The following is a 27,488-nucleotide window of genomic DNA, read 5'->3' on the forward strand; positions in this document are numbered from 1 at the left end:
ATGAAGAAAATTAACATACCATAGGCCATTTTAAATAAGATAAAGCTGTCACATGATTACAATATTTGATACTTCTCTTTTGGAAAACTTAAGTGAAACAAATTTAAACTTTTAGATGTAATTAAAAATTCTAACTAATTTTAAAGAAGCACGTAATCTCAAATTTATTTTTTTTACGCAATTTGGGATCTATACGAATTGAACAGAGCTCTTTCCAGTGAAAATCAATATTCCGTTTTAGAAATATATGGAATACCATCATTGATAGCAGAGAAATGCAAATAGAACAAAATAAAAAATCAAAAACATATTAAGAAGGCTTAGCAGATCAATATTAATTTGAATTACACGAAAGTGTCTTAATCTTGTCCCATGCATGGTCAGTTTTCAACCTTTGGCGATCAGATAAAAAAAGAAAATTGAAAATATGAAAAAATTATGAAGATGAGAAAATGATATTAAGCACAAAAAACGCCAATCTGGATCGATGTAAGCAAGAAGTTTACCAGAAAGTTAGCGTTCTTTGGTAGCAGAATCCTGATTTTTCCAAGGATTTAAAGCGTCCCTTATAGCTTGAGCTTCCGGGGAGTTCTCCCAGGCCCGTTTCTCTGACTCTAGAACGGTCACCTTGTCATCTAAATGTTAAAAATCAATTATCAGACGACAACGTTTCACGACATAAAAAGGAAGCTTGCCCAATACAGAAAATAATTAATCGCCTAAAAAATAAATCTCGCTAAGAATCCGTATTGAATGAATTAGTTTACCAATGATGGAGACAAATGATGAGATATTTCCAAAGAAGAAAATGTCAGGCAGCAAAGTGATCGGTTCATTTCAGCAATAAACGAAAGTCGGATCTTGATTTTTTTGATATCCTCCGTTAAAATCTCACTAACTATTCAGTGTTCAGTCCTTATGAAAAGATTAGAACTTTAAGCAATTCAACCGAGAACATAATGAGTAGATGCTTAATAAGTATCGCAGGGGGTCATTGAATTTCTTTATTAAATCCTCATGTTTTTTGCACGACATCTGGAGTGTTGAAAGGAATGCACGTCCGATTTTTTATTGATATACAACAAATCTGCAACAGAATCAGCCGAGGAAAAAAATACGAAGATATAAAGAATGGAAAATAGATCTAGATGTAGTTTTTTGTTACTTTGCAAGGCCTAGATGCATAGAAAAATCACATGAAGGAATTGAATTTGCTTTTCAGAGAGGAATTGCAACAGAACTGATTTCCACTTGCACAGAAGTCAAGTGAGTCGAATAATTATTTTTTTTAAATCGGTTCGGCCAATTTGAAGGTAATCGTCGGCCGAGGGTGAAAGGCAGTCGAGGAACGAAGAAAAAATAAAAGGAGAAAAACGAAGGAAACGAAAGGAAGGTGAGGAGAGCTCTCACACAGAAGCCGGTGTGGATCATGAACAGCTCCATTGAAGCGCCGCAGATAGCCGAGACGGCGGCGATTTTCAGGTACCAGTTCAAGAACTTCATCGCTCGCCGATTCAACGAGGAAATCCTCGCGAGGAAGAACAGTCGAATGACGGGAAACAGGTATGAGTAGATCAATTTCTTGCGGGAAGAGTTGGGCCCAATGTCAATAAGTCCGGGCTCAAATAAAGTAATGCCATCGGCCCAATAACTAATTAAGTCGGGGGGATAGATATATAAAATGGTACGGTTTTGGCCCTTTCAAGAGAGTCTGATAAGAGTGAGAAAGAGAGAGTGAGCGTGCGAGATAGAGGGAGAAGAAGAGAGAGAGTGTGAGACGGGGAGAAAGCAACGGAGACGGTGTCCGATAGAGTGAGAATGAGAGTGAACGCGGAAGAGAGAGAATGTGAGAGAGGGAGAGGGGGAGGGGAGAGGAAGAGAGAGAAAGAGCGAGGGAGAGAGAGAGGACAGAGAGAGACAGGGAGAGGAAAAGAGTGTGTGAGAAGGAGAGGAGAGAGAAAGGGCGAGGGAGAGAGAGAGAGAGTGAGAGTGAGATGGAGAGAGAGAGGTAGGGGGATAGGAAGAGAGAGAGAGTGATAGGAGAGTGTGTGTGTGAGGGAGAGAGAGGGTAGAGAAAGAGAGAGACAGTGAGAGGAAAGAGTGTGTGAGAGAGGGAGAGAGTGAGAGTGAGAGGGAGAGAAAGAGAGTGAGAGGGACAGAGAGAGAGAGTGAGAGGGAGAGAGAGAAAGCAAACTAGAAAAGTGTAAAGCAGCAGCAACACGTTCTATACTTGCCGACTAGAGTAAGTTTTATGATAATTTGGGAAAATAAAGGGCATATACAGACTTATCTGACGAAGTAGGGCGACTAATTGACCGACCTGGAAACAGAAGCCCCTCCCCTCCCTCGCCTAATTGATCAATCAAAACCAAAGATTAAGAAATTTCATCAGGAAACTAACGAATTAAGTAATATTGGAAAAAAAAAACAGTCGAAGAAACTTCCAGCGGGGGTCAACCTTACCAAATAAAAGACTCCGGCAAGGACGCAGAATCAAGCTCCCAAAACCCCTTCAGTTCACCGCCTCTTTCCTCGGTCAACCTGAAAGAAGGAATCTGATGGGAGAATCTCAAGAACTCATTCCGGGGAATTCTCATTCTATCCGGGAATCTATTGTTCTTTCTGCGCCTGAACACCGATCTAAAGCCATCCACTTTGCGCAACAACTCAACAATCGCCATCGAATCATCGCAGGAGAGTATCTCCACCAGCTCATACTCCAAATTGGGTACTCTCGAATCTAGATTCCAGTCCTTGTAAATTGCCCAAACTTCGTTGATCTGAGGATATATTTCATAAAACGGGTCGTTTCCAAAGCGCCGAGGCCAGATAATATGAGAGAATATCCAAGCGGTACGATACTCCTCAGTCCCTTCCTCTCCACTGAGTTTGAATCTTCCGCAAGAAATGGGTAATCCCTGCGTTGACCAAACCCGGTCTTCGGTAGAGAGCTGGCCAGCCTCTAGCCACGTCACGCGGATCTTGAACTGTTCCAGGTCAATGTTTGTGATTTGGGCGTAGTACTTTGGGAAACCGTCGATCTCAGAATAGACGGCCCAGATTTGCCCCGTCTTCAGCTTTCCCTTGGTCCTCTCCAGCTCGAAATCATGGAATTCTGAATCGGGGTATCCGATCACCTTCGGAGAAGAAGATTTGATACGCTTCTTAGATGGCGTTTCTTCAACGATGCTCTCTTCAGCCTTGTCAAGATCCACTAAAAGAGACGTTTCTTCAGAGTTCTTGGAAAGAGAAGCATCAGCCTCTTGTAATTTCCTTCGTTTCCCTTTTACTTGAATCTCCACTGGAAGATTTGCAACAATATTGATCCTTCCTCTAGAATTTTTCGCCTCAGTTTCAGAGATGAAGGTGGTCAATGATGATTCATCTTTCTGATCATTAGTTTGGATCTTCGAGGTCAAAATTTCTGATCGAATCCATTCCTCAATTTTATTGTCATCTTTAACTTTCAAACCCAGAGACATGAACCGTCTCACAGAAGGACTTGCATGCGGGATTTCGGCTGCTCTGTCGCTGCAATGATTTTGAAGTTTCTCTGCTTCATCTTCCTCCATTATTTCAATTTTCAATCTGGTGCGGCTGGTGACACTTGATGTCTCAATTTTCTGATCTTTGACGATCAAAGAGGTAGAATTATGAACACAAGAGTTGGAATCTTTCTTGGATCTTGGAGTTGGCTGTTTGATATCAACTGGAAGCCTTGTCTTCGTCTTCATCTTCATCTTCATGTCATAAAAGTTGCGTTTAGACCGATTTGAAAGAATCCGATAAGCCTCTCCGACGAGCTTGAAGGCGTCTTCTGAACCAAAGAACTTGTTCTTGTCAGGATGTAAGAGGAGAGCCAGCTTTCTGTACTGTCTTTTTATCTGGATTTCATCTGCTGTCGGATCCAATTTAAGAATTCCGTACCAGTTGTGATACCCATTTACCTTCTCTTCAGCAGCGGACAAAACTTCACAGATGACAAGTATGTTGTCTAGATCAGGAAAGAGGTTCCGGGAGGTCATTATAATTTTCTTTGCACCAGAAAAGTCTTTTGACCTAGTCTTTTCTTCTGCCATGTATCTGGCTCGAAAAGCCTCATCCTGATTGCGTTCCATTAACTGATTTTTTTTACTGAATCTGGAAAATGCAACAAAAAAATGAAATTAATGGACCAACAAAATCATACGTGTCACGGATTGGCATAAACCTGCTTTTAAAAATGAACAGTGACAAAATGAGGCCATGATTCTGATTATTTCTCGGGTTATAGTGGCCAAAAAGACAATTATCCGGAAAGATTTATGTACCTTTTGCCTTCTACGTAATTCTGATCATATTGTTCAGCAATAGTATACTAAAAAATATACAGTTTTAGATCAGAGGAGAATCGTCAGATAAAAAATATAATCATTTTCCGTAGTCAATCTATTTTTTTTTTTTTTTGAATGAAACAAAAAATCCTCAGAGTCGTCCTGTTCCTGGCGTGTACCGCCGACTATAGGGAAACTATTTCTCGTACTCGGCCTCTATTCAAAAAGTACATAATTCAATTAAGAATGTGATGTCATAGCAGATAAGAGACAAAATTACTGATCGTCTTCGGCTCCATACGAGTCTCATTCGTGGAAATGTCGTTTCCGACATCAGATCGGAATAAGAAAACTAATAGATAAGCCTAATTTTATCACGAAATTTGTTTTATCATCCTAATGGTCATCAGCCGATTAATAGTCCGTGTTTTAAGGAATTTAGATCATCGGATGCGCCTTAAAGCGGAACCTTAACTGTTTTCTCTCGTTTACCGTCGTTTGACAACTACAAAGACCTTGTCAAAAAAGAAACTACATGATTTCCGATAATTTAGTGGATTAAATGCGATACCGAGCTAGAAGTTATAGCACAGTAGTTCACTTTCAATCGAACGTAATTCCAACGACATGAGAACAAGAAAAACCAAAATCAATGTGACAATCAGACGGAAAACAACTGCACGTTTATAGTCATGAGATCTGAAATCGTCCATGCTGAAAAGCGCAGTTGAAATAAAAGAGATTCGCTGCCGCACTGATTCGGCAGATAGCCGTTCCACAAGAGTTAATCACAACAAAACATCAAAAATCATCAGGACTCGGGACCAAAACACAGATCCGCTGGCGCCTAGAAATTATCAATACTCGAAGAACATACGATTGTGATTCGATCAAGCTCGGAATCAGAATATGTACAAACTCAGAGCGCAGACGTTGAGCAACCTTGCGACGAAAGTAGGCAAAATTTGAATAGAATTCGAAGACGCCGCAACGAAATTGTTATATCGCGTTCCTCGCGGCTGGAATCGGAGTGCTTACCAGACAACTTCCTTCGTCGCCTACGCGCAGAGCCAACAGAACACATGGACTGATGACCATGTCACTAGAAGTTGAATTTATACTGCGCGCCAAAATTTACTGCTGACTTGGATAGAGAGAGAAAGGGAAGAAATATCTAATATTTATCTAAGATTAACTTACTCGATAGATATTTTATTTCACCCATATTCTCGGTGACTGACCCTTTAACAAATTTTCTATCACTAATGAAAATTGACTGGATAATTTAACCGACGAAAGTATTCCATTATCTGGCTTATACTTTAGCGTCGAAATAAAATACTTATCCATAGAAAGATATATCCAAATACGAACAAGGTTCTGCTAAATAAGTCTAAAGTCATCGCGACTGGAGGATCACAGTTTCCAGAAGTTTTCTGCGACTTTATAGAAATTCGCAACAACATGAGAAATCGCCTAGCCCTGGAGGCCAATGACACCTGCCACCAATAAATGATTTAGTATTTGATCAGAAAGTTAATATAAGCGGTTAAATGGCATCAATTAAATAAGGTCAGAAAGTTCGAATTACCGCAAGCAATCCTGCCTCCAGCATTTCCGGTGGTCTTGCTGAGCTCGTGCCCACCTGGTTAAAAGGAAAATAAAATATGTACAAATATTTTTATACAAAAATAATCACAAAATTGACTAAATTTGAAAAACAAACGGAAAAGGTAAGTACACGGCTGAAAAAGTCGCAATAAATTGCTTTAAGTACAATATTTAAAACATAAAATAAGGATATGGCAATTAAAATCTTCCTGGGCGGCAGCCAGGGCACAACTGGATCAGTCTACGAGCATGAACCTCGGTCGGTCATACCCGGCACCATGTTTCATGCTAATAATAACAAATAAATAGAAAGATCCTTATGGCGAGAGACTTTACCCTTTCCGAGGTCATCAGGGTCAGCATGAACAACAACAGCCCTTCCAACAATAGAGTTTGGTCCAGTCAGAGGTATCTAAAAGAAAAAAAATTGCTACAATTAATGCACATGGAAATAACTCATAGTTGGTAGGAAATTTGTTCAAAACATTTTAAAAAAAAACAGAGAACGCATCACCTGGCCATCGATAATCGTCAATTTAGCGGTACCTAAAAAATAAAGAAAAACTGATTATTCTTAGAAAATTCTGATAATTCACATAAAATTGATATATTAAAACCAATAGACGGGAACATATACTAATGAACAGGGAAGATATACCATCGTCGCCGACTTCAATGTTCCCAAGGTCACCAGCATGACGAATCTCATCACCAGGGGCACCATGTTCCTTTCCACCAGGATTGAAATGAGGGCCTAAATACCAATGTGAGACGAATGTTAAATATTATTATTATATGAAGGCTTAATTACTATCATAACATAGAAATTTAGATGGGTAATTATGATACCTGTGGACATGCAACCATTAGTGGTATCTCCAAGGGCATGGACATGAAATCCATGAAGCCCAGGTTTCAGGCCTTGGAGAGTTCCTTCCACCGTTGTGTGACCTAAAAATATGAAATTTATTAAAATTGAAGAAAATATGGCGAATTAGGTTTTATTTTAATGGGATATTAGGAAAAAATTTGTTTGTGGATGATGATTTACCATCTCCCTCCTGTGAGAAGAAGACGGAGCCAGAGACACCATCTGCTCCTTTCAAAACGACGACAGCCTTCACCATGGTGATGTGTTCTGAGAACCAATTCAGGAAAAAATCAAGTTAGCGGAATATAAAGATCTGATAGAAGATTAAAGGTCAAGGTACTGGCTAGAAAATTCCTAAGCTACTGTTTTCATGAATGTTAAAAATGTTTATAGCCCTCAATCACCGGATAAACCCTGGGTCAAAGCAGTTTATAAATTACATTTTCAAAGGAAACTCAGCTCCATATTTTGCGAAATCATCGCCTTACTAACGAATTCAGAAAAGGTTTTATTGTCAGCCTAGCTCGACTGAGACAAACACTCCACTTGATTCAACAGGATTTCGATCTAAAGGTAAAGAAGCTTGAGATTCGATCAAAAAGAGAAAATCGACAGAAAACATGACGATCATGAAGCATGTGACTAACGAATTCGGCGAGACTCATTGAGCAAGACCTTGTGCTGTCAAGCAGCAGTAGAAAACGAACTTTGACGGCAAAAAAAAAACAAGATCCTCAAAGTGATCGATTCGAATAATTCGTAAGCGGGATTCAAGGAGCTAGATTACAGCGTAGCGCGCAAAAAAAAGAAGAAAAAAAAGGTCATCAGAAATCCCGAGAGTAACCGATCAAAGAACAAATAATCTCCAAGAAATGATCGATCAAAGGAGTCCTCACCTCAGGTCACCCCTTCGCCGCACCAAATCTGCAGCTGCGAACTCGAAGAAATCACGCCGGAGTTCGCAACTACCACCGCAGCTGCTGCACTGACGAAGATCTCGACTTCTTCTGGAGTTTTCCTTGTATTCAATAAGGGCTTATAGGGATATCGTCACCGCCTGCGGACTTGCGGTGACAGGATTCGTCCACCCCTCGTCTTGCCCACCAACCTCCGCGGGCCACGTCGCCCTCACAAAATTTAATTTTCTCTAGAAGTAAAATATAATTTTATCATTGGAAATTGGAAAGCACTAATGATATTACTAGAGAACCTAATGGAGCAATGAGTTTACAAGAAATACAGTGTGATGGGAAATTGTTGCATGAAACTACTGTTTTCCTTAAGTTTATGTAAGAAAGAACCATGCAGGATGACTAGGACTGATGTTGGCAGGATGGCTAAAGGGTACTTGAGGAGGAATTAACCGAACCACAAATCCACATGAGCTTATTGAACATTTAATATCGGAGAAATCAACAATGGTACAACTCCTTTCCTTGGTTGAGGGTGGGAGGACTGTCTTACAACCACCATGGTGAAAACAAAGTTCCAAATTTAAAATCTTGGTTAGTCGACCACAAGAAGATGCGAAACTATCTCACTAACCGATTCTATTAAATCCAATAGCGGAGGAAAAACACACAGGAAAACAATGGATGAACTACCACAAATTACTAGGCATGGATGAGTGGACCTTTAGCGATGGCTCAGAGAGTCAAGGACGATCGGTGTCACAATTAATCATGGCATGGGTGGACAACGATGTGGTAGTAGGTAGCGCGTAGCCGCGACAAATGGCGAGGTGGCCAGCAATGGCACAAGTGGATGCCGAGGCGACGAAGGTGTGGGGCAATGATGCGAGCAGATGTTTGCGGCATGGGTGCGGCACGACAGCAGCAGAAGCGACAAGGGCAAAGTGATGGTGACGCAGGAGTTTCGGCTGTGACGTCTAATGTAAGCAGGTGGCGGAGCTGTGTTTTAAGAAACGTGAGATGCCAAGATGAAATCAAGAAAAGAAACCAGAGAAGAAGAGGAAGGGGCATCTCACGATCTTCAATCACCAAGCCATTTAGGCTGAAACAATAGAGAGCAAGAGAGATAGATGTGGATAAGAGGATGGACAGAGCGACGGGCAGAGCCGCTGCCCTAGGAGACATATTTGAGTAATAAAAGCCTCACTGAAACAAGAGCAGTACAAAGTTATTTATAGTCTCAAAATGAGACCTTTTCATAATGGATCATCGTGATTACATTATAGCAACTGATCCTTTCATGGCCGTTTCCAAATGCAACTAATCGTTTGACAGACCTTCATGTCTTCTCTTGAACAAGCTTCAGCTTCGTCTCCTTAATAGTGTGGGCGAGTGCATGGCACCAGTAGTAGTGATGTGGTTGCAGCAATGGTGACACGGGCATGGCAGCAGTCATGCGGGTGGATAGTGGCACCAACGGTAGCGGTGTGGCGGCAATTACGCTGGCATACACGTAGTAGTGGTGATGTAGACAGGGTGGTGGTAAGGAAAGATCGGTGGCGTAGACGAAAAGGCAAGGTCAGTGATGCAAGGTCGATGGCACATGCACATCAGTGCGTAGGCGACGCTGCAAGCCTGGTGGCATGAGGACAGCAGTGCGAATGTGGTGGCGTGAAGGTAGTGGTGCAAGGACATCAGCAAGAGGGTGATCATGCAAGGAAGGAGGCGTAAGGGCGACTGCACAAAGGGCGGCTGCATGAGGGCTGTAGCTGGATAGGTTTTCTCCTCCCCCCCCTTCACCCTTGACGGTGGCAGCAAACGACGACCGCAGGAGAGGGGAAGGGTTTAGGGTCGTTCCTGAGAGTGTTCTTCCTTCTAAAAACAACATCTAAGCAAAAACCCTAGTTCCAACATCAATAGTAAACTAAGTCATGGCCATTAGCTCAGGTGACAATGTCAGCGTGTCATGGCTTAGGGCATCTCCTCAATGTGAGGTGATGGATATTATGTGGCCATCAAGCCATTTACACTACCATGTTTATTTAAGTTCATTGAATAAAATGCCATGATCATTATTATTTCAGTGCGATGTTTAGAATGAAGTCTATGAAAATATGCAATGACATAATGAATTATGGTGAGATCATAATAAAGAGATCACTAGTCTTTATACATGTATTCTAAATATTCTTGTTCGATGGATAATTGAGATGGACATCAAATTATCAAGGTAAAATAGCAGTAATAGATCCTACTTATACGATAAAAGTATAGTTGATCATGTGGCCATTAGTGTGAAAACACTAAGGACAAATAATGAGTGCTCTTTGGAAAAAGAGTTCATTGAATTGATCTATATGAATCCATGAATGGTATTATACCTAAACGTCAATCAGGTTTATTCATGTGATGGTTGTATGAGTGATCCACTACCCTAAGACACTAAGGGCATCTCGTGAATGGACAACTACATTTTGACTATAATTTATGAACCTCTAGTCATGGGATTTAAGCAAGTCATAGCTTGGATGTAGTGAGAAGCTCACAGAGGTGATTGAGTGGTCAAGATGGGATCATCCTCCATCGGAATAAGATGAGATTGACTCAAGGAAGATGATGCAAAAAATCCCTGGCCAAGGTAGTGAGGATATTGGAGAAGGCGTTCTCTAATGATCCCCGTAACACACATCAGTACTAATCAAATGATGGATTAGGGTTTGATGATAAACCATACTCTAAGTTGTTCGAAAGTATCGCGTGGATGATGGATTATTCATATACGGTAACCGATGACAGTGAAGGTCCCACGATAGAGTTCAAACACTACTCGGTATCTTCTAGAGCACGAGGTGTAGATTGGCACCTAATGGGATGGAAACTTAACTTATCAATTGGGTTAAATCGATCCTTAGTTAATTAATTTATATGTTGATATAGTTAATTACTATGGTTCACCAATAATGTTTATTAAGCCACTAAAGCTATAAACTAGAATGATACATGAGCCTACAGGGTCACACACATAAGATCATAAGGGCATTGCTGGATATATTTTACTTTTGTGGGATTTTTGAGAAAAAATTAAATAAAATATAAATAGGGAAGGGTTACTTATTTCATGAACCCAGGCCAGCCAGATTTGAGAGCCTCCCGTTTCTCCACTCTATTGTCTTCTCCACCCAACAAAGGAGAGTGTCATCGTGGTGAGAAGATCTTCAAAAATTTCAAAGACAATTGAAGAAGAAGAGGTGTAGATCCAAGTGCCAAGTGACCACATGGATATTTTTAGAGGCCAGACACCTGAATGGCTTCAAAACAATCTCATCGAGAGCAGGTCAAGGGTCGAACAAGTTCCCCACAAGGTGCATTTGATGTATTGATTTTATTACACTTTCACATCATGGAAACCATGTTTTCCATGATTGAACCAAGGCACATAACCCAACATGAGGATAGGGATCGTGGTCGTGTACTCCACCAAGGTATTTGTACATTGATTGAAAGGCCTATAGAGTTGCCAAAAGGGAGGCTGGTGGTTCGACATAGGAGAAAGATTAGTGTACTGGTCATAATCTATAATTAAGTCAATAAATATGTGCTTTATGCTTATTTTTTATTTTTAAATCTGGACAAGTACAATCACCATTTAGAGTTAAAACATAAAACACTGAGCTATTTTCTTGTCCTATTTTTCTGTATTATATCAATTTATCATACTAGCTTCATATGACTGTCTAGATCAATTGTATTTTTCTCACATCTTGTTGGGTAAATTAATTGGTGAATTATGGATATAAATGGAGAAAAGGTAAATATCAAGCCATGGCATGAACCATAAAAGGAAATACAAACCATGTATTGGGATCTAAAAAGAGGCCCACTACACAAGAATTTTATTTGTGAAGTCCATGTAAGCTCTTTTTAAGAGCTAGGTCAAATAAATGCAAGAATTGTAGAACTAACCCACAATTCAGTTTTGAAAAGTCTATTTTAATTCAAACCATAAAGGATGTGGATCCAGGCTGGATATCAAGTCCTTGTAGCCATCCAAAGTCCTTTAATTAAATCCAAAGGCTATAAGAGATGGGAAACATCAATGTAATCTCTTTTACCCTTTATTTGTATATAATATTGAATTTCTGAAACCATGCTTTTTTTGGTGGTCTAGTGCTTCCATTTTTTTATCCTTTCACATTTTAATAGAGATTTAGACATAGATTTTATGTTTGATCATGATTCTTGGACAAAAAGCATGGCTTGATCCTTGCGGGAAGCAAAAAAATTGTTTATGTGATCTCCATTTTTTATCATTTGAATTTATGAAGCATGTTTTTCTAGATTCTATATGATAATGTAGAATACAAGCTTTCCAATGCCACCAATCACATAAAAATCCATTTCTAGCCAATCTACATCAATTCAAATGCACTGCATGTCTCTGCCAACCTATATTTTCCACCACCAACCATCTCCATGTGCTTATTGTTCCCCAATAAGCACATGTACTTGTGAAGGGTGTTTTATTATTAATTTTAAACCATATATTATCTAAAAATTCCAAAAAGTGTAATAATGATATTAAATTAGTAAAATGTATTTAAAAACAAACAAATGCTTATTCATTTATTTAAATTAGTTTTTGATACTTTTATTCTTTAGAATAAAAATTAATGTTGAGAAATAATTTTAAATCAAAATAATGTAAAAATAACTCTAAAAATATTTTCAAAAATGCTTTAACTAAAATTCACACCTTCAATAAGTAAAATGTTATAAATATTTTCATATAAATTAGAGCCTTAAAATGACATTAGTGAGAACCATGTAGGAAAAATGTGATGGGGATAAGAGTGACACCTTGGCTATAAGGGATTTGATGTAGGTGTGAGGACTCAGCATGATGGCAGGAACAGTGGTCTTGAGTCACCCCTCATCGCATACTACAAGATGATTAGGATGGTACTGAGTACTTTAAGTTTTTGACTCTTATTACATTATGTGATGACCTTTAAGCTAAACTAATGCTTTTAAAGTTAAGTACATATGCAGATTTATTAAGTACTAATTGTCACACCCAATTAGCATAATTTTTTATTACCTCAGTAATGACCCTTATGTTCTCCATAAGTTGTCCATTCACCTTGAAACCAAGGAATACATGTGTATGATGTGTTAATGATATCAATCACATGTTTTGCAGGAATTCTCTCCATGATAGTCTAGACACTTGCATTTTCAAGAATGTGTGGAACGATCCATTTTGGTCTGGGAAGAGATTGCAGCCAGGAGTGAAGCTTTCTTCTTGTTGGGTAAAATAATATGACCATAGAATGTCCTCACTTCACTTATTGTCATGGTGATCCTCACACCTCTCACAAGCAAGATCACTCCACATGGGTGGAAGATACTTACTGTTTGGGGTTTCCCTACCTTGTTTCTACTTGAAAAGGAAACACAAAGTCTTCTCTTCTTGTTTAAACATATGATAGCAACTGTATACCAATAAAACATTGGTGATGAGTCTCCTATCTAACTGTGGATGAAAAAAGAATATAATGATGGATGGGTCAAAGAACGTGTTGAGGTAGTTAAATGATAATATTTATATAGATAGCTTACTCCCAACTGGAAGGGTGGATAATATAGGTGTGTGTCCACCTAAGAAAGGGAGTAATGAAAATTATGCCCAAAAGTTCCTTTAAACTTTCTTCCAAACCCCATTTTCCTTTTTAAAATTTTTTTTAAAGGGGTGAAAAACAAAAAAAATGGAAGCTTTAATTCATAAAATTGAGGAAGCCTTGATCAAATAAAGAGATCTCATAAAATTCATCCCATCCTAGTGAAGAAATAGAAAGATAATAAATAGAGTGAGAATATGTTGACATAATTAGGAAAGAATATCATGAATGATTAATATCAGAAAGGAGGAAAAGAGGACAAAACTTAGGAGTAAAGCATATCATAAGTGATGAGGGATAATGGTGAAGAGATGGTTTCTACTGGCATAAACAACAAAAAGGGGTTAGGGGGGAAGTGGTGTTGGGTAATCTTGGAAAAAGGGGGTGAAGAGGCAAAATAAATATATAGATTTCAAAGATAAGTTTTAGTTGGCTTAACGAATAGGGATTCTGTGTTTTAGGACTTTATACAAGTCATATCCCTATCCCAGAATAAACTCAGCTAGTGGTTAGACAAGACACAAATGTAAGGTAGGCGTATAGACAGTGGTGGTGAAGTGGGAGTTCACACAAGTAACTCATCAGTTCATCAAAGACTATAGTACTTCAACCCCTTTGTTCATGTCAGTTCCATCACCCTAACATATACCCTCACCATTTAAGAACCATCCACACATTGTCTAAAATCATAGTTTTTAACGTTTCAAACATGATTATGATCCACTATAGAGCCTAACTTCTCTACACATACTCCTATCTTAAAAGGTAAATGAACTTCCTAAGGTGGGTGGTAATAGTACTCAAATTCACGAAAAATTTTTTTGCCCCCAACTTATATTGATGCATGAAGTTTGAAAAAATTGGAAATCTTATAGAATAACTTTCTAGACTTTTTCATGCACGTATCTCAACACATATGAAGTGATCAAATTCAAAATAAAAAGAATTTCAAATCCAATGGGTAGTTTTTCTCCTTCTTCATATATCATCCTCTTGTTGTGATTATTGCTTAGCCTCTTAATTTCTTCGAATAAATATATTGATTTACTCTTATTAGAAATGTAGCTTTCTGCAAAGAGAAAAACAAGAAAACACAAAAAAATAAAATAATAAATGAAAGAAGTTTAAAAAAAACTTAGATGACTGTCAGGTTTCATTCTCTTGATTAAGTGATTCTTATAGGTGGATCATAATGGGTGTATGAAGGTTTCAGCTACCACTTATGGTTTGAACCTTTGTTCATTAATCTTGAAGCTTTGACATCTTAGTGTTTGTAATAAACACATTAACACATTCAAAAATTGAGAAATAATAAAAGGTGTGTCCCATCTAGACTTTAGTTTTCCGGTGAATACTTTAACTTTTGATTGAAAAACCCCAATTTTTTTTCGAAAAAATTCCCCTTCTTATTTTTTGTCACAGAAGACCTTAATTTGGATTTTTAGATCCTAGAATTCTAATAATATTTATTCCAAATTTCTTGTAATTCATGGAACGGAAGCATTCTTTTTTTTCCACAGCATGTAATTACGAATTTAGCTTCTTTATCACCTAGTAGGCATTGTGCTCCAACTCCACCAGAAAATGACATCATTTAGTAAACATTAGTCCAAAATGGTACATACCTAAGGGAGCCTTGAATGCATTTCCACATACTCATAGTGCCTCATCCAATCTCCTTGACCAGTATTTTCCATCGGGTTTCACAATTTTCTTAAGAATCTTCTTTATTTATCTATGTAGTTCAACATGTCCATTGGTTTGAGGAAGATAGGGTGTCATGAATCTATGCTGCATACCAAACCTCTTAAAAAAGCAATGTATTTCAAGTTGGTAAAGTGAGAGCCACCATCACTACTAATAGCTGTAAAACCACCAATTCTGATAAAAAATATTTTCAATGAAATTACCATCATTATTTATGGATTGTACCATCATTACCATCATTATTTCTAGTATTTATGGACTGTACCCATCTAGAAACATAATCAGCATCCATTGAAATGTATTGAAATCCATGTTTAAACAATCAAGGCTGATAAAATCCACTTTTTATTACCTTGTAAGCCATGAATTTTGATGACCTTTGGTTCTTCAATGGTAGAATCGAATATTTATGATGAACCACTTTTTCTCATTAGACGTCCATTCTTGTGGCATTTTTCTGGTGACGAGAAAGTTCACAATAATTGCATACCAAGGCAAATTCTTACCTTGAATGGCTACTACATTTTCACATTCCTTTTTATCTCTTAGTTCTTTTTATCCACCTAATTAATGTTGGTTTAGCCTATTTCTTTTTAAGAAAAAATGCAAATCATTCAGATGAGAAAAAAATTACTTTAATACCGAGGAAGTAAGACCTAAGTTTTTCTAAGGAAAAAAATACAAGTAATTCTTTTTTTGTGCTTGAATAATTCATCGGAGTGTCAATAGAGGTCTCAATAGCATGACTAATGGCCAAAAGCTTCTTCTCCTTCCTACACCCCAAGACTTCTGCCACAGAAGAATAATTTGCATCACACATTAGTTCAAAAGGTAGACTCTAATCTGGAGCATGTAGAATGGATTTCTGAATTAGTGCATCTTTGATTTCTTGAAAAGCAATCTTTCCATTTCACTAATGAAAAAAGACAATAGAGTAGTAGGAGGTTTAGAAATTTTGGGAAAGTATGAAACAAACCTCTTGAAGAAGCTGGCGTGGCCAAGGACCCATCTTAGTTGTTTTAAATTTTTGGAGGAGGTAGGTTTTTTATCACCGTTATCTTTCCATTGTCTACCTCCAACCCATGCATGTTAACTTGATGCCCAAGCTCTATTCCTTCCTGCAACATAAATGAGATATTTTTAATTAATTATAAAGTTACTTTACTACAATTTTTTAGTAATTAAGTTAGGTAAGCTAGACATGTCTCAAAAGAGGGTCTAAGTTGATAAATCATTGATAAAATTTTAAGATAATCACCTTATAAATCAGAAAGCATGGCATGATATATCTCAGAAATGTGGGAGGAGCATAACATAATCCAAAAGACATTCTTATAAATGCATAAGTTCCTTCTAGACATGTAAAGGCAGTTTTATCTTGATCATTTGGATGAATAATAAGTTGATCATAACCTAAATAAACATCAAGAAAATAAAAACAATTCTGACCAGATTTTTTTTAAAATCTAATAAATAAAAGATAAGAAGTGACAATCTTTCTTTGTAACTAGGCTGGCCTTTATATTTCCTAGTTTCAACTTCTTCTCCTTTATCATTTTTCTATATGGTTATCTGATGTAACACGGCGGTCGGAATTGACACTTCGTGTTACGCCTAATGGGTGACTCTAAATGCGAAGTTAATGACGAAGAATAATGGATATGATTTGAGAAAAATAATAACGCGAAGTACATCAATCGTCGGTGACCCGAGACGTAACTCAGTTGGATGACACGTGACGGGTTTTATCACAACCAAGCTCCCAATGATCCACGTAACTGGGTCGAATGGACCGACATGGTAGGGGACGCTCTTCGTCCAAGAATGTCCACACTGTTGACGTGAACGAACCAATCTGATACCGACGAATGATAAAGTCCTATCGAGAATTCGAGGGCCAATCCTAAAATCATACTTAACTTCACTCATAGCGATGAGCAATTAGAGATCGGTACTGAGAGAAATAATTAAGCTGAAAAATTAAAGGGATACGAGAGGGAGAAGAATGACCTGGGCAATTAATGAGACCACATCGAATGGTCAAAAGATACCCAAATTTGATGGATCATTCCTAGACAAGAATTATCGGCAGAAGACGATGAGATCAACGATAATGATCGTCAGCAGTCAACAAATTTCGTCGGACTCTTGGATTGAAAAGGATGTCGTCGCAATCGTCGCACGATATCACGATCCGAGAATAGTAAATTCCAACAAGTGATTGATGAATTGCAGAAGGAGAAGCCAAGAGGAGGGTCGTCCACCTAGGTAGAGGGCGAATGATTCTTCTTAGCCTTGTGAACGACCGGTGGGCGATCAGTGCCTGATTGAATCCCAATTCAAACCAAACAATAATGGACAGGGACTATTTGTCCCAGTCGCGGTCAATCGCTGGGCACGGTACTCAAAAGAAAATTCCCATTTCAGTCGAAATGAATCGACGGTTAACAGTGGTTACCGATCAAATATGGGATTGGAGAATTCGCAAGGTCGATAGCCCTCGTCGTCGCTGATGAATGAGCCACCGGTGCCCGGGATTGGAGAATCAAACAGCAAGGCAAGAGATAATGTTGAATTCGTTGCCGAGGCAATAAAAAAAAAGATTTCGTCGACGCTGTTCAAGCCAAGAAATATCGCGATCAGCGTACAAAATGGCAGCAGAAAGACCAAAGTAAACAGTTATGCTTCAGATTCCCGCTCCTTTTCAGTTGCCGATCGAAATCGCGATCGTTAGGGTTCAATGAAGATGCTCTTAAGGAGATAATCTGGCAGGAAACGATTCAGAGGCCTCTTTGACGAGAGGATAGAACCCAAAAGGAACGTGTTCTCCTACTACCTCTTCAACGAAAGGAGAGGAAACTCCAGGAATGTGATTTCTTCTTCTTCAACAAACATAAAATAACTGCTACTTCAACAACTGCAATGTCGATATCAGTAGATTTTGTGTCGGACGATCGTCGTCAGCTTCCCCCACACGGAAACCCGATTGGAAATCATCTTCTTTTCTCTCAGAAACAAAGCAAGACGATAATTGGTCTTCTATCAAACCATAACTGCAAGAACGAAATCACATCTAAACTTTTCCAAATGATCAAGCCTCTTCTCTCCACGTTCATCCCCCCTTTTCATGATAGAAGAGGGGAAACGGTTATGGAGGTCCTAGTGGGCCCTTTTAAGGGGAAAGCTTATTGGGCTTTCCCCTAAAAGGATCTTTAGGGTTGGGGGGGGGGGGTGGTAAGAAATCAAATGGACTCCCCCCCTAAAGGTACAGAGTGAAATGAAAGACATACACTTAGACATCATTCGTGGGGAGGCTTGAACACATACAAGGGAGCCTCCCGAAAGGTAGAAGGAAATACAACATGGATACGATCACGAAATAAAGGAACATGTAAAATGGAATTGTCGGTGAGGAGTCCGACGTCAGGCCTGATATCAGAAATGTGGATACTATGCTTCGGCTTGAGCTGCACGACGTGTTTGATGACGAATCTGAACGTGTTCCTTCGGATGGTCCTCCATCATCTTCCCGGGGTGGGAAGAACTCGACTCCGACTAGTTAGAACCCATGATATCTTCAAGGGGTGGGACGAGTTCTGGTTGTAGTTGAAGAAGTTCTGCCTTTGAGATTCCACGAATCGTCGAAAGATGGCGACCCTGCCAATGCTCCAAGAACTTGTAGTCCATCCTCTCCCCTGTAGCATTAATTACCTCCTCCAGTACCGACTCGACATGTTCATGCCTCACTAGGGATAAGACAAGAGGGGGTAGATGGCTCTTCTCACTCACTTTACTACTAAGGCTTGAGGGGTTGTGAGGTTCAATGATAGGTGGCATAGGTTAGTATCGAACCAAATGCGCTAAAGTTGCAGGTGGGACAGATCCCCCAATTTGGCAGGATACCCACAAAGTAGGTGTTCTCACCGACCACACAAACTATTAAGAAAGGCCCGACACTATGGGCATGAAGCTTCGTAGCGACCCTAGGAGAGGACTGATAACATGATAAATGAACCTATATTTGCATAAATTTTAGATGTTTTTAGTATTATTAATTTATAATTTATCATGTTATTGTTTGAATTAACCAAATATTTATGCATTAGCTAATAATTCCAACTTTTGCACATTATGATTATTTTTCACTAACTTCATTGACTTCTATGAAGTCAATCATTTTTATTTCTGATGAGTATTTTATAGTTCCAAATGTGCAGAAATTTACAGGAATTAGAAGATATCATTATGAGAAAAATTGGAGGATTTTGGGAGCTTAGTGATTATCAAAATGGGCTGCAAATGATGAAACAAAATTGTGGGATTTTAAAGGAGAGACCAGAGGGGCTTGGACCACAACCTGACCTACATATTGGGCCTGCAAACACATTGCAAAAGAAACAAACTGGAAATTACAAGGCAAAGCTCTCAACCCATGGAGAAAAAGAGGCAAAATGGCAAGAAAAGAGAATAGATAATGCCCAAAGGGGTATTTTAGTAATTCTCACAATGTATAAATAGACTTTTTCTCCCTCATTTTCCCTCATTCTGGACGTGCTCCAGCAAGTGGCTGGCCAGCAGGACAAGGCATTTTTCAGAATCCAGGTTGTTCAACCTGCTTAATGTAAGTTTATTGAAGTTTTCTCTTAATCCCGTCTCTTGTTTGCATTGAAAAACGCCTGATCCTGGCGAAATATAAGGATCCATACTTGAGAGGAAGCATTGAGGGCTCAGTAAACTTGCATTGAGGCTTTAGGATCTTAGATTTCTACCCTCTCCATCATTTCCCATCCATTTACCCTTAAAATCCATCACTTTCTCACTCTAAACACTAATTTTCTCCACTTTATCTCTCTAAAATAGGTTTTTTCTTTCACTAGACCTTCATCTATATCCATAGTTACTCCCCTAAAAATTTCATAAAAAATCTTCTTCATTTGCTCATCCAAATTCTATCTCAAACTCCTTCTACACTCTCTCTTAATTTTCTCTCTCTATCTCCTCATTTCGGCCCTTTCTCTCTCTAGAATATTTTATTTCTCTCTCTAGACGTCCATCCATATCCACAGTTCATCACCACAAAATTTCAAAAAAAATCTCCTTCATCTACACCTTCAAATTCCCTCTCAAACTCTCTCTACACTATCTCTTCATTTTCTCTCTCTATCTCTTCATTTCGACCTTTTATCTCTCTAGAAACATTTGTCTCTCACTATAAAATTTCTCCCTTTATCTCTCTAGATCCTCCTGCATTCCCTACTTCGAATCCCAAAAAAAATTGCATTGAAATATCATTTCTTATCCTCTCAAAGCACTTATTTTTTGTCCTCTAGCCGCCATCGTGCAGTGCCGCAGCGTGCAGTGCCTGTGCGGTAGAGACCGCCCTCTGCCCGCCGGTCCGCGCAGCCAGCGCACAAGACCGCAGGGCAGGGGTTTGTCTGTGCAGGACTTAGCCAAATTCGGCTAAGTCCTGGCCATTGCTGTTAAGCCCAATAGCTTAAGCCCAATTTGGCTAAGTCTTCACTTAGCCAAATTGGGCTAACCTTAGTGGGCTGACCCACTAAGGAGGCCAGCCCACTACGGGCCAATCCAGGCCCGCCGGCCCATTCTGCCGCTCCGCCACCGCCGCTCCTCCGCTGCCGCTCCGCCTCCGCCGCCACCGCCGCCGCCGCCGCTCTGCCGCCGCCGCCGCGCTCCACCGCGCCCACCGCCGCCGCTCGCCGCTGCCGCCGCCGCTGCCGCCGCCGCCGCGCCGCCGCTCCGCCGCCGCTCGCCGCGCCGCTCCGCGCGCCGCTCCGCTGCCGCTCCGCCGCCGCCGCTCCGCCGCCACCGCCGCCACCGCTCCGGCGATCGCCGGAGTAGGTAAATTTCACATTTTTCATATTTAAAATTAATTACAAAATCGGAAAAAATTGTTTTCTACGTTAAAAAAATCCGAAAAAATTTGAAAAAAATCTAGAAAATTAATATAAGCTATTTAAAGTCATTTTAACACCTAAAACATTTCAAAAAAAATCTCTATTTCTCATTTTAATGCTAATAGTTGTGTTTTTTTATGTGAATTAATCCCAGAAAATTCTAAAAATATTTATTTCTGATTAATTTGCTAAGATAAAATAGAAAAATTAGTTTAGAAATTTGAATTTTGTGTTTCTCCTTGTACTTTGGCTTAATTAAAAACATAGGGAATTCTGAAAATTACCAACAAATCTAGAAACATCTCTTAATCTAAAAAAATATATAGTATTTTTCACGTTTAAAATCATTTTCTTCATCCCAAGCTTGAGAAAGAATTCTGAAATTAAATTTCTGCCTCTCCGTGGATCGACCCCTTACTTGCCCTATATTAATTATAGAGTATTTAAGTGGAAATTTTCATAAATATTGTTGGCTAAGTCTGAATCAAAACAACGACATAAAACTCCTTAAATTTGGACTTATCAAGGACCTCGGGCCTCAACTTGACCATGACAAGGTCTCCCTCGCTGTAGCTAACTGACCTACAAGTCACATCAGCGGCGACCTTGTACTTCCTCATTTTGAATGATGATGTGAGTGTGAATGCCATGAAGTAATTCTCTCACATCATGCAGATATGCAACTTCATATTCTAAGAACCTATAACGCATGACTAAGGGTGTAGGGTCGAGTGGCTTATGTGGTATTTGGCCGTACATGGTATCGAACACAATCAACTCGTTTGACGTCAGTGGCTAGCAATAAGGTAGAGAACTCTAATCAAGGAATAACCCATTCCTACATCATGAAATCTCTTGTATCACAAGAACATACTAAGTAATATACAAGAGATAAGTCTGCCTCAGTCCATCTATCCATAGCACAGGGATAAGTCATAATAAGACCAACTTGTGTATCTCGGAGAAGCCACATCGGCTTCCAGAAGTACCTCAAGAATAGAACATCAGGATCAGAAATGAAATAAGGAGGTGCATTAGACTTCCTCTCGTGAATGCGATTCACGTCTATGGGGACGCGATGTATAGGTCTTAGCCCGAAAAGCATGGCTATCACCATCTCAGCCATGGGATCAATAACGTGCAGAAACTTTTATAGTGATTGTGAATCGTCCATAAACTCTCTCAGGATATAAACGTGAAGCATGACTAAAATGTGTCTAAGTCTAGATCAGTACAAAATCCAAGCTGCAAGATCACCAAGAGTGGAGGCTCTTCTGGAGGCCCTACCAGGAATCGATACCTAAAGGTAACCAACGGTTTAACTAACTCTAGAACTATGTGAACCATATACTATAGCGTCTGCTGTGGCAGAGGTTCTTTCGGCTGTTCGTCTGGGAATCCATCACTAGACTTAGCCACGAGTTCAGCTAGCTCAGACATATCGGGAGAGGTAAACTGAAGTTTCCCAAGTAGAGGAAACTCTTCCAGACAATCTTCTGGGAAATCGTAACATCTCGTAGCATCGAGCTCCACTAGCTCCAAATCAGTGGGTAAACTACCCCGAATGGTTTGCTGTGGTGGAGTCTCTATTGGAGTCTCTACTGGGAGGTCATCACTAGGCATGGCATTGAGCACATCTTCGTCTAGCTCGGTAATGAAATTAAACTGTAGCCTCGACAATGGCAGAGGCCCTTTTGGTGGGTCTATCGGAAAAGTAACACTATGGGCAGTCTTGAGCTCATCTAGCTCAGACTCAGCAAAGACACAAGAAATTGGTGGGGACTCAGTAGAAGTCATGAACATACGTGCATGTGGTGCATTACAAGCACTTCTCCTAGTCCTCCTAGTGGTCCTAGCACGATGGGGTCTACGAGGAGGCTCTATAGCATCATCGTAATACTCGTCATCAAAAAGTTGCGGATAGGAATCACCATATTGTGGACCATAGTAGTCCTCATAGTTGCGCGGGGGCTCATCATACTGAGTGTCATACTCTAAAACAATGTGAGAAGGCTGGTATGTGGCTGGGGACATATATATAAGTCACTTGAGGCACATGCGGTGCCGATGGAGCAAACTGTTTGAAGGGTGTCTGTGGCACAAAGGACACATATGGCGCGGGTGCAGCATGTGGTGGTGAGGGCTCCAAAGTCTGGTAATACTCCGTCGGTGGCGTAGAGTGTGTAGTCAGCGCATAGGGCGCGGGCAGCGTTGGTGAATCATTCTGCCCATAAGGAACTGGCGGCGCGTGTGAGGCATATGAAGTGTGCGGGGCCGGTGGGTAGACATGCAGCAGCGGCATGTCAGGTGAAACACAGGGTGCTGGCTGCGCATAGGGCATGATAGGCGCGAAAGACGTATGGTGGACTAGGGGCACGAGTGGGGCCCCATAGGTGTGCACCGTAGGAGGTGCCTACGGAGCGTAAGGCATCGGCGGTGCATCGGCACCGCAGGAGAATTCCTTTGATATCATAAAAAAAATATTTTCAAAAAATTTAATAATATTATTATTTAGAATTTTAATCAGAATAAATAATAATTAAAGTTTCATTCGGGTCAAAGAATTCATATTTCAAAGAAGAAGATGCAGGTTTTAAGTCTGCCATTTTCTTATGAAGGAATTCAGGAACTGTACTTTGTTCTTTAGCAATTGGATGAACACAATTATATTCATCAATTCCTTCCACTAGATTGCACACATGAACCTCTTCATGGTATACATGAAGATAATTCATTATTTTGGTTATCTTTACTTCTACCATTTCACCACTACTTTAAATTTCAGGATTCAATTATCCCAATATGTAGTTTCTTTAGCTACTTCAAGGAAAATTCAACCAAACATTATAGGATAATGGGTCAAATTTTTGGTCTCCTTTGTATCTGCCATAATGAAGTCCACTAGAAATATGAAAATGTCTACTTTAACAGTTATAACCTAAAAGTTTCAATAAGGGTGGCTAATAGATCCATCTGAAAGTTGTAATTTATAGAAACATAGGTTCTGAATCTTGATATTTAAATTTATTTTAAAAGTATTTGGGCATGATATTTATACTTCCATCTGCATAAAATAAAGATATAGAAAATATCATACCTCCAATTTCATATTTAATAAAAGGATATCATAAATATTTTCTTCTGTCAGGCATCTGATCCATGAGAATAGAACTAACATATTCAGAAAATTTCACCCTTTTTTTTTCTTTCTACTAGGCAGGCATATCTCTTTCACATATTTATAAAATTGGGAACAAATGGATTCTTTATAAGTTTGTATAAGTCAATGGTTTTGAAACATTTAAGGCATCAGGAAAAGTAACAAGAGGTTGATAATGTATCAGCTGTTGTTATTTTGGTTTATTTAGCCGCTTCATGTTCATCAACTGTCTCATCACATTTTCTAAATTATTTTCAAAGGGATCAGAGAGCTCTTTTCCATTTCTTATTTAGTTATTTCAATAATTTCTGTCTTGATTTTGATTAGTAGAAGGCATGGAAAACTATTCAACATAAGATAAATTTCAAGGACTAACTAGGGGTTGAGGTGGGAATGAATATTTTTGGGAGTCTATCTTAGCTCCTTACCTCTTGGTTGATCATATTTGGGCTGAATCTGGTTCTCTGAACTCTTCTAGAGATATTTTATCCTCTTTAATATTTCTCCATTCGATTCCATTATCATCCTTGATTCCTGCTTCATCATCAAACTTGATTTCTGACTTACCATTTGTTTCATGATCTGCATCATAGCTTTATTAAAGCTTTGGTTATTCGCATGTGTAGGTTGAAATTAAGGAAAATAACTAGATTGAGATTGCAAGTTTAAGGTGGTTGCTACTGAAATGGAGGTCTGGTCAACAATTGAAGTTGGTGTTCCCTTGATGCCCTCTAACATTCATACTTTTCGACATTAGAAAAATTAGATCTAGTCATAAAATTTTGGATGGACTCAAGAGTTTTTTTTATATCCTTTTCCACGTTTCTATTGCTTTTCATCATCCATTTCATCTCAATCTCTTTCTCCATACATTTATGTTCAAAATACATACTTTTTTTGGTCTTGCAATTCGGCCATTTTGTTTTAATCTCATGTGATGAATGTTGTTTTCTTATTTCTATCCAAGGCCATGACTCTGCAATCTAGGCCAATCTTGTTACTGGAAAACACATTTAAACCTTCATAAAAAATTTGTGTTAGTTGTGAATTAGACTTTTCATAATGAGAGGAATTCCTAGTAAGGTCTCTAAATCTTTCCCATGATTCAATAAATGAATGATATCCTTGAACATAAATTCTTATATCCTTCTTGTAAGCGTTGGTCATGGATAAAGAATATTTTTTTTAGAAAACATTTGTATATTTCATCCCAATATTCAATTCTAGTGCCTAAATTTCTAAACCATTCTTCAACTATATTACTTAGATTGATGAAACACCTTGATCCTGAAGATGTCTATGGATATTCTTACTATTTGGTTGAAAGAAAGCACATCTTTTAGTAATTCTAAATAAGCATAAGGATATTTCATCAATAAATCATGAAAAGAGTGTAAAAAGTAGAAGAAAGCACTATCAATTTAAAATTCTATGATTTTCTTTCAGGATCATGAATAATACTAAGTCGTAGCACTTATGGGAGCCTTGTTACCTATTTGAACCTAATTCTCTGTCATTTTGATTCACCTATGTTCAGTATTTTGAGGCAGTGCTCTCTAATCATAATCCCCTAGTTAAGACGTTTTTTTATTCAAAACCAAGGATTTCTTTTGCCAAATCAAAATTAGCTTCTTTCTATCTAGTATTAGCCATTGAAGTTAATAGTAGTCAAACAATCAAGGAATGCATATGAAGTCCACCTCTAAAGCATTCTGCACTCAAGAATATTGAATATAGTCCGCCAACTTAATGACACCTGATCCCCATCAACAACGGCATTTTAAAAACCATAAATCAGGGTAATTTATGTCATTTAAGGCTTCTCACTTATAAAAAAAATTATTGAAAATTTTTGTTATGAGCACACATGATGACTCTCAATATGTCATCAAATATTAAGGATTTCTTGAGCATGAAAGTGTCATTTGCATTCATTTAATCCATATCGGCTATATCTTATGTGCATTATTTTCCTACTTACTAACCCCACTTGATTTGTTGAATCAAGTGGATTAGATCTCACTTATTGGATTTGATGAGTTCAGATATGGATCAAGCATCAAGAGAAATGCAGGTGACTAAGAGAAGCTGGCGAAAAATTAGAAGGAAGAAAATCCCTAAAAAAATCTCCAAGAAGCATAATTGAGAGAAACCTATAAATAGCCTCTTGAGGGCTCACATTAGGTTGTCCAGAAATTCAACCTGAACAGGCTAGGGCTTGGAGGAGAGAGTTCTGCACCCTCCAAGAGTTGATGAGCATTGGAGCTGGGAGAGAAGCAAGCTGAGGAATAGCTGGAGCACGACGATCATCGCCTTGCCGGAAGGGAGTGACACAAGGAGGTGTGAGGGTTCCAGTTTCAGTTCTAGTCTTCTTCTCCTTTCTAAGACAATCAAATTTGGGACTAGAAGGTACTCAGCAGTGCTTCCAGTCATTCCGGACAAGATTGTTCTTCGTTCTAGTTTGATTTTGAGTTCATCGTTTGTTCAAATTGATCTTCCTTTCTTCCTCCTAAAAAACCCACTGTTGTTCTTCACAATCCAGTGTGAAATCGCCTCCTTTAGCAGCTTCTAGGCCGCCAGCAGCTGAGGCAGCCAGCAACCAAGGCTACAGCCTAGGTTGCCAGCAGCCCAAGCCACCACCTGCCTAGGGCGTGGGCAGCCAAAGCCGCCAGCAGCCTAGGCCGCCAACAGCGCACGCTGCTAGCAGCCCACGCCGCCAGCAGCGCAAGCTGCGGGCAGCCAAGGCCGCCAGCAGCACACGCTGCCAGCAGCCCACGCCGCTGGCAACCAAGGCCGCCAGCAGCATACGCTGCCAGCAGCCCACGCCGCCGGCAACCAAGGCCGCCAGCAGCGCACGCTGCCAGCAGCCCACGCTGCCGGCAACCAAGGCCGCCAGCATCACGAGCTGTAGGCAGCCAAGGCCGCTAGTAGCTCAAGCTACCGGCAGCCCAGGCAGCCAGGGCAGCACATAGACGCCCTGCTTGCGCCTCTACAAGCAGCTCAGGCCGCGAGCAAAGACATCTGTAGGGCGCCCATAGGGTGTTCGTGGATTTGCCTCCAAGGGTAAAAGTAAAATCTTCAGTAAAGAAAATCTTTACTGAAGATTTTGTTGAACTGAAACTTTAAAAAAGAACACTTTGTAGATTTTACTGAAAAATTTTAATTGACTTTTTGCGACTGAATATATAGATCTGAATACACATTGATTTGAAAAGAAAGTACTGCTGTTTTAACTGCTCTCTGTGGATCGACACCTTGCTCGCCCTACGGCTGTGAGGTTACAAATATCGTTGCATAAGCTCAATCCTCACGCGATTAACCA

General features: G+C 39.5%; 2 protein-coding genes and 1 long non-coding RNA gene across 3 annotated transcripts; all 3 read right to left on the reverse strand.

Annotated features, from left to right (window-relative positions):
• Positions 1-308: 308 nt before the first annotated feature.
• Positions 309-4,164, reverse strand: LOC144706713 (uncharacterized). Its single transcript, XM_078579715.1, has 3 exons — positions 2,464-4,164; positions 1,411-2,350; positions 309-635 (listed from the first exon to the last, which is right to left on the reverse strand). Exons 1-2 carry the CDS (start codon positions 4,116-4,118, stop codon positions 2,308-2,310), a joined length of 1,698 nt encoding a protein of 565 aa, XP_078435841.1. The 5' UTR covers positions 4,119-4,164; the 3' UTR covers positions 309-635; positions 1,411-2,307.
• Positions 4,165-5,641: 1,477 nt separating this feature from the next.
• Positions 5,642-7,839, reverse strand: CSD1 (copper/zinc superoxide dismutase 1). The gene is made up of 8 exons (XM_078579991.1): positions 7,692-7,839; positions 6,976-7,062; positions 6,774-6,875; positions 6,583-6,678; positions 6,439-6,470; positions 6,261-6,336; positions 5,905-5,958; positions 5,642-5,812 (listed from the first exon to the last, which is right to left on the reverse strand). The coding sequence occupies exons 2-8, from the start codon at positions 7,049-7,051 to the stop codon at positions 5,790-5,792; spliced, it is 459 nt and encodes a 152-aa protein (XP_078436117.1). The 5' UTR covers positions 7,052-7,062; positions 7,692-7,839; the 3' UTR covers positions 5,642-5,789.
• A 7,869-nt stretch (positions 7,840-15,708) lies between these two features.
• On the reverse strand, positions 15,709-18,220 carry LOC144707055 (uncharacterized). Its single transcript, XR_013582393.1, has 3 exons — positions 17,102-18,220; positions 16,068-16,209; positions 15,709-15,880 (listed from the first exon to the last, which is right to left on the reverse strand). It is a non-coding gene; the product is annotated as an uncharacterized LOC144707055 (long non-coding RNA).
• Between the last annotated feature and the right edge of the window lie 9,268 nt (positions 18,221-27,488).

This window comes from Wolffia australiana, chromosome 8, assembly GCF_029677425.1.
Source record: "Wolffia australiana isolate 7733 chromosome 8, ASM2967742v1".
Lineage (NCBI taxonomy): Eukaryota > Viridiplantae > Streptophyta > Magnoliopsida > Alismatales > Araceae > Wolffia > Wolffia australiana.

Excerpts from the sequence above, each read along its gene's own strand:
- LOC144706713 (XM_078579715.1), bottom strand. The coding sequence starts at position 4,118 with ATGGAACGCAATCAGGATGAGGCTTTTCGAGCCAGATACATGGCAGAA. Across the intron at positions 2,351-2,463 it reads TTGCCGGAGTCTTTTATTTG|GCGAGGGAGGGGAGGGGCTT; the intron begins GTAAGGTTGACC and ends TTGATCAATTAG.
- CSD1 (XM_078579991.1), bottom strand. The coding sequence starts at position 7,051 with ATGGTGAAGGCTGTCGTCGTTTTGAAAGGAGCAGATGGTGTCTCTGGC. Across the intron at positions 6,471-6,582 it reads CATTGAAGTCGGCGACGATG|GTACCGCTAAATTGACGATT; the intron begins GTATATCTTCCC and ends TTTATTTTTTAG. Across the intron at positions 5,959-6,260 it reads CCCTGATGACCTCGGAAAGG|GTGGGCACGAGCTCAGCAAG; the intron begins GTAAAGTCTCTC and ends CCTTTTAACCAG.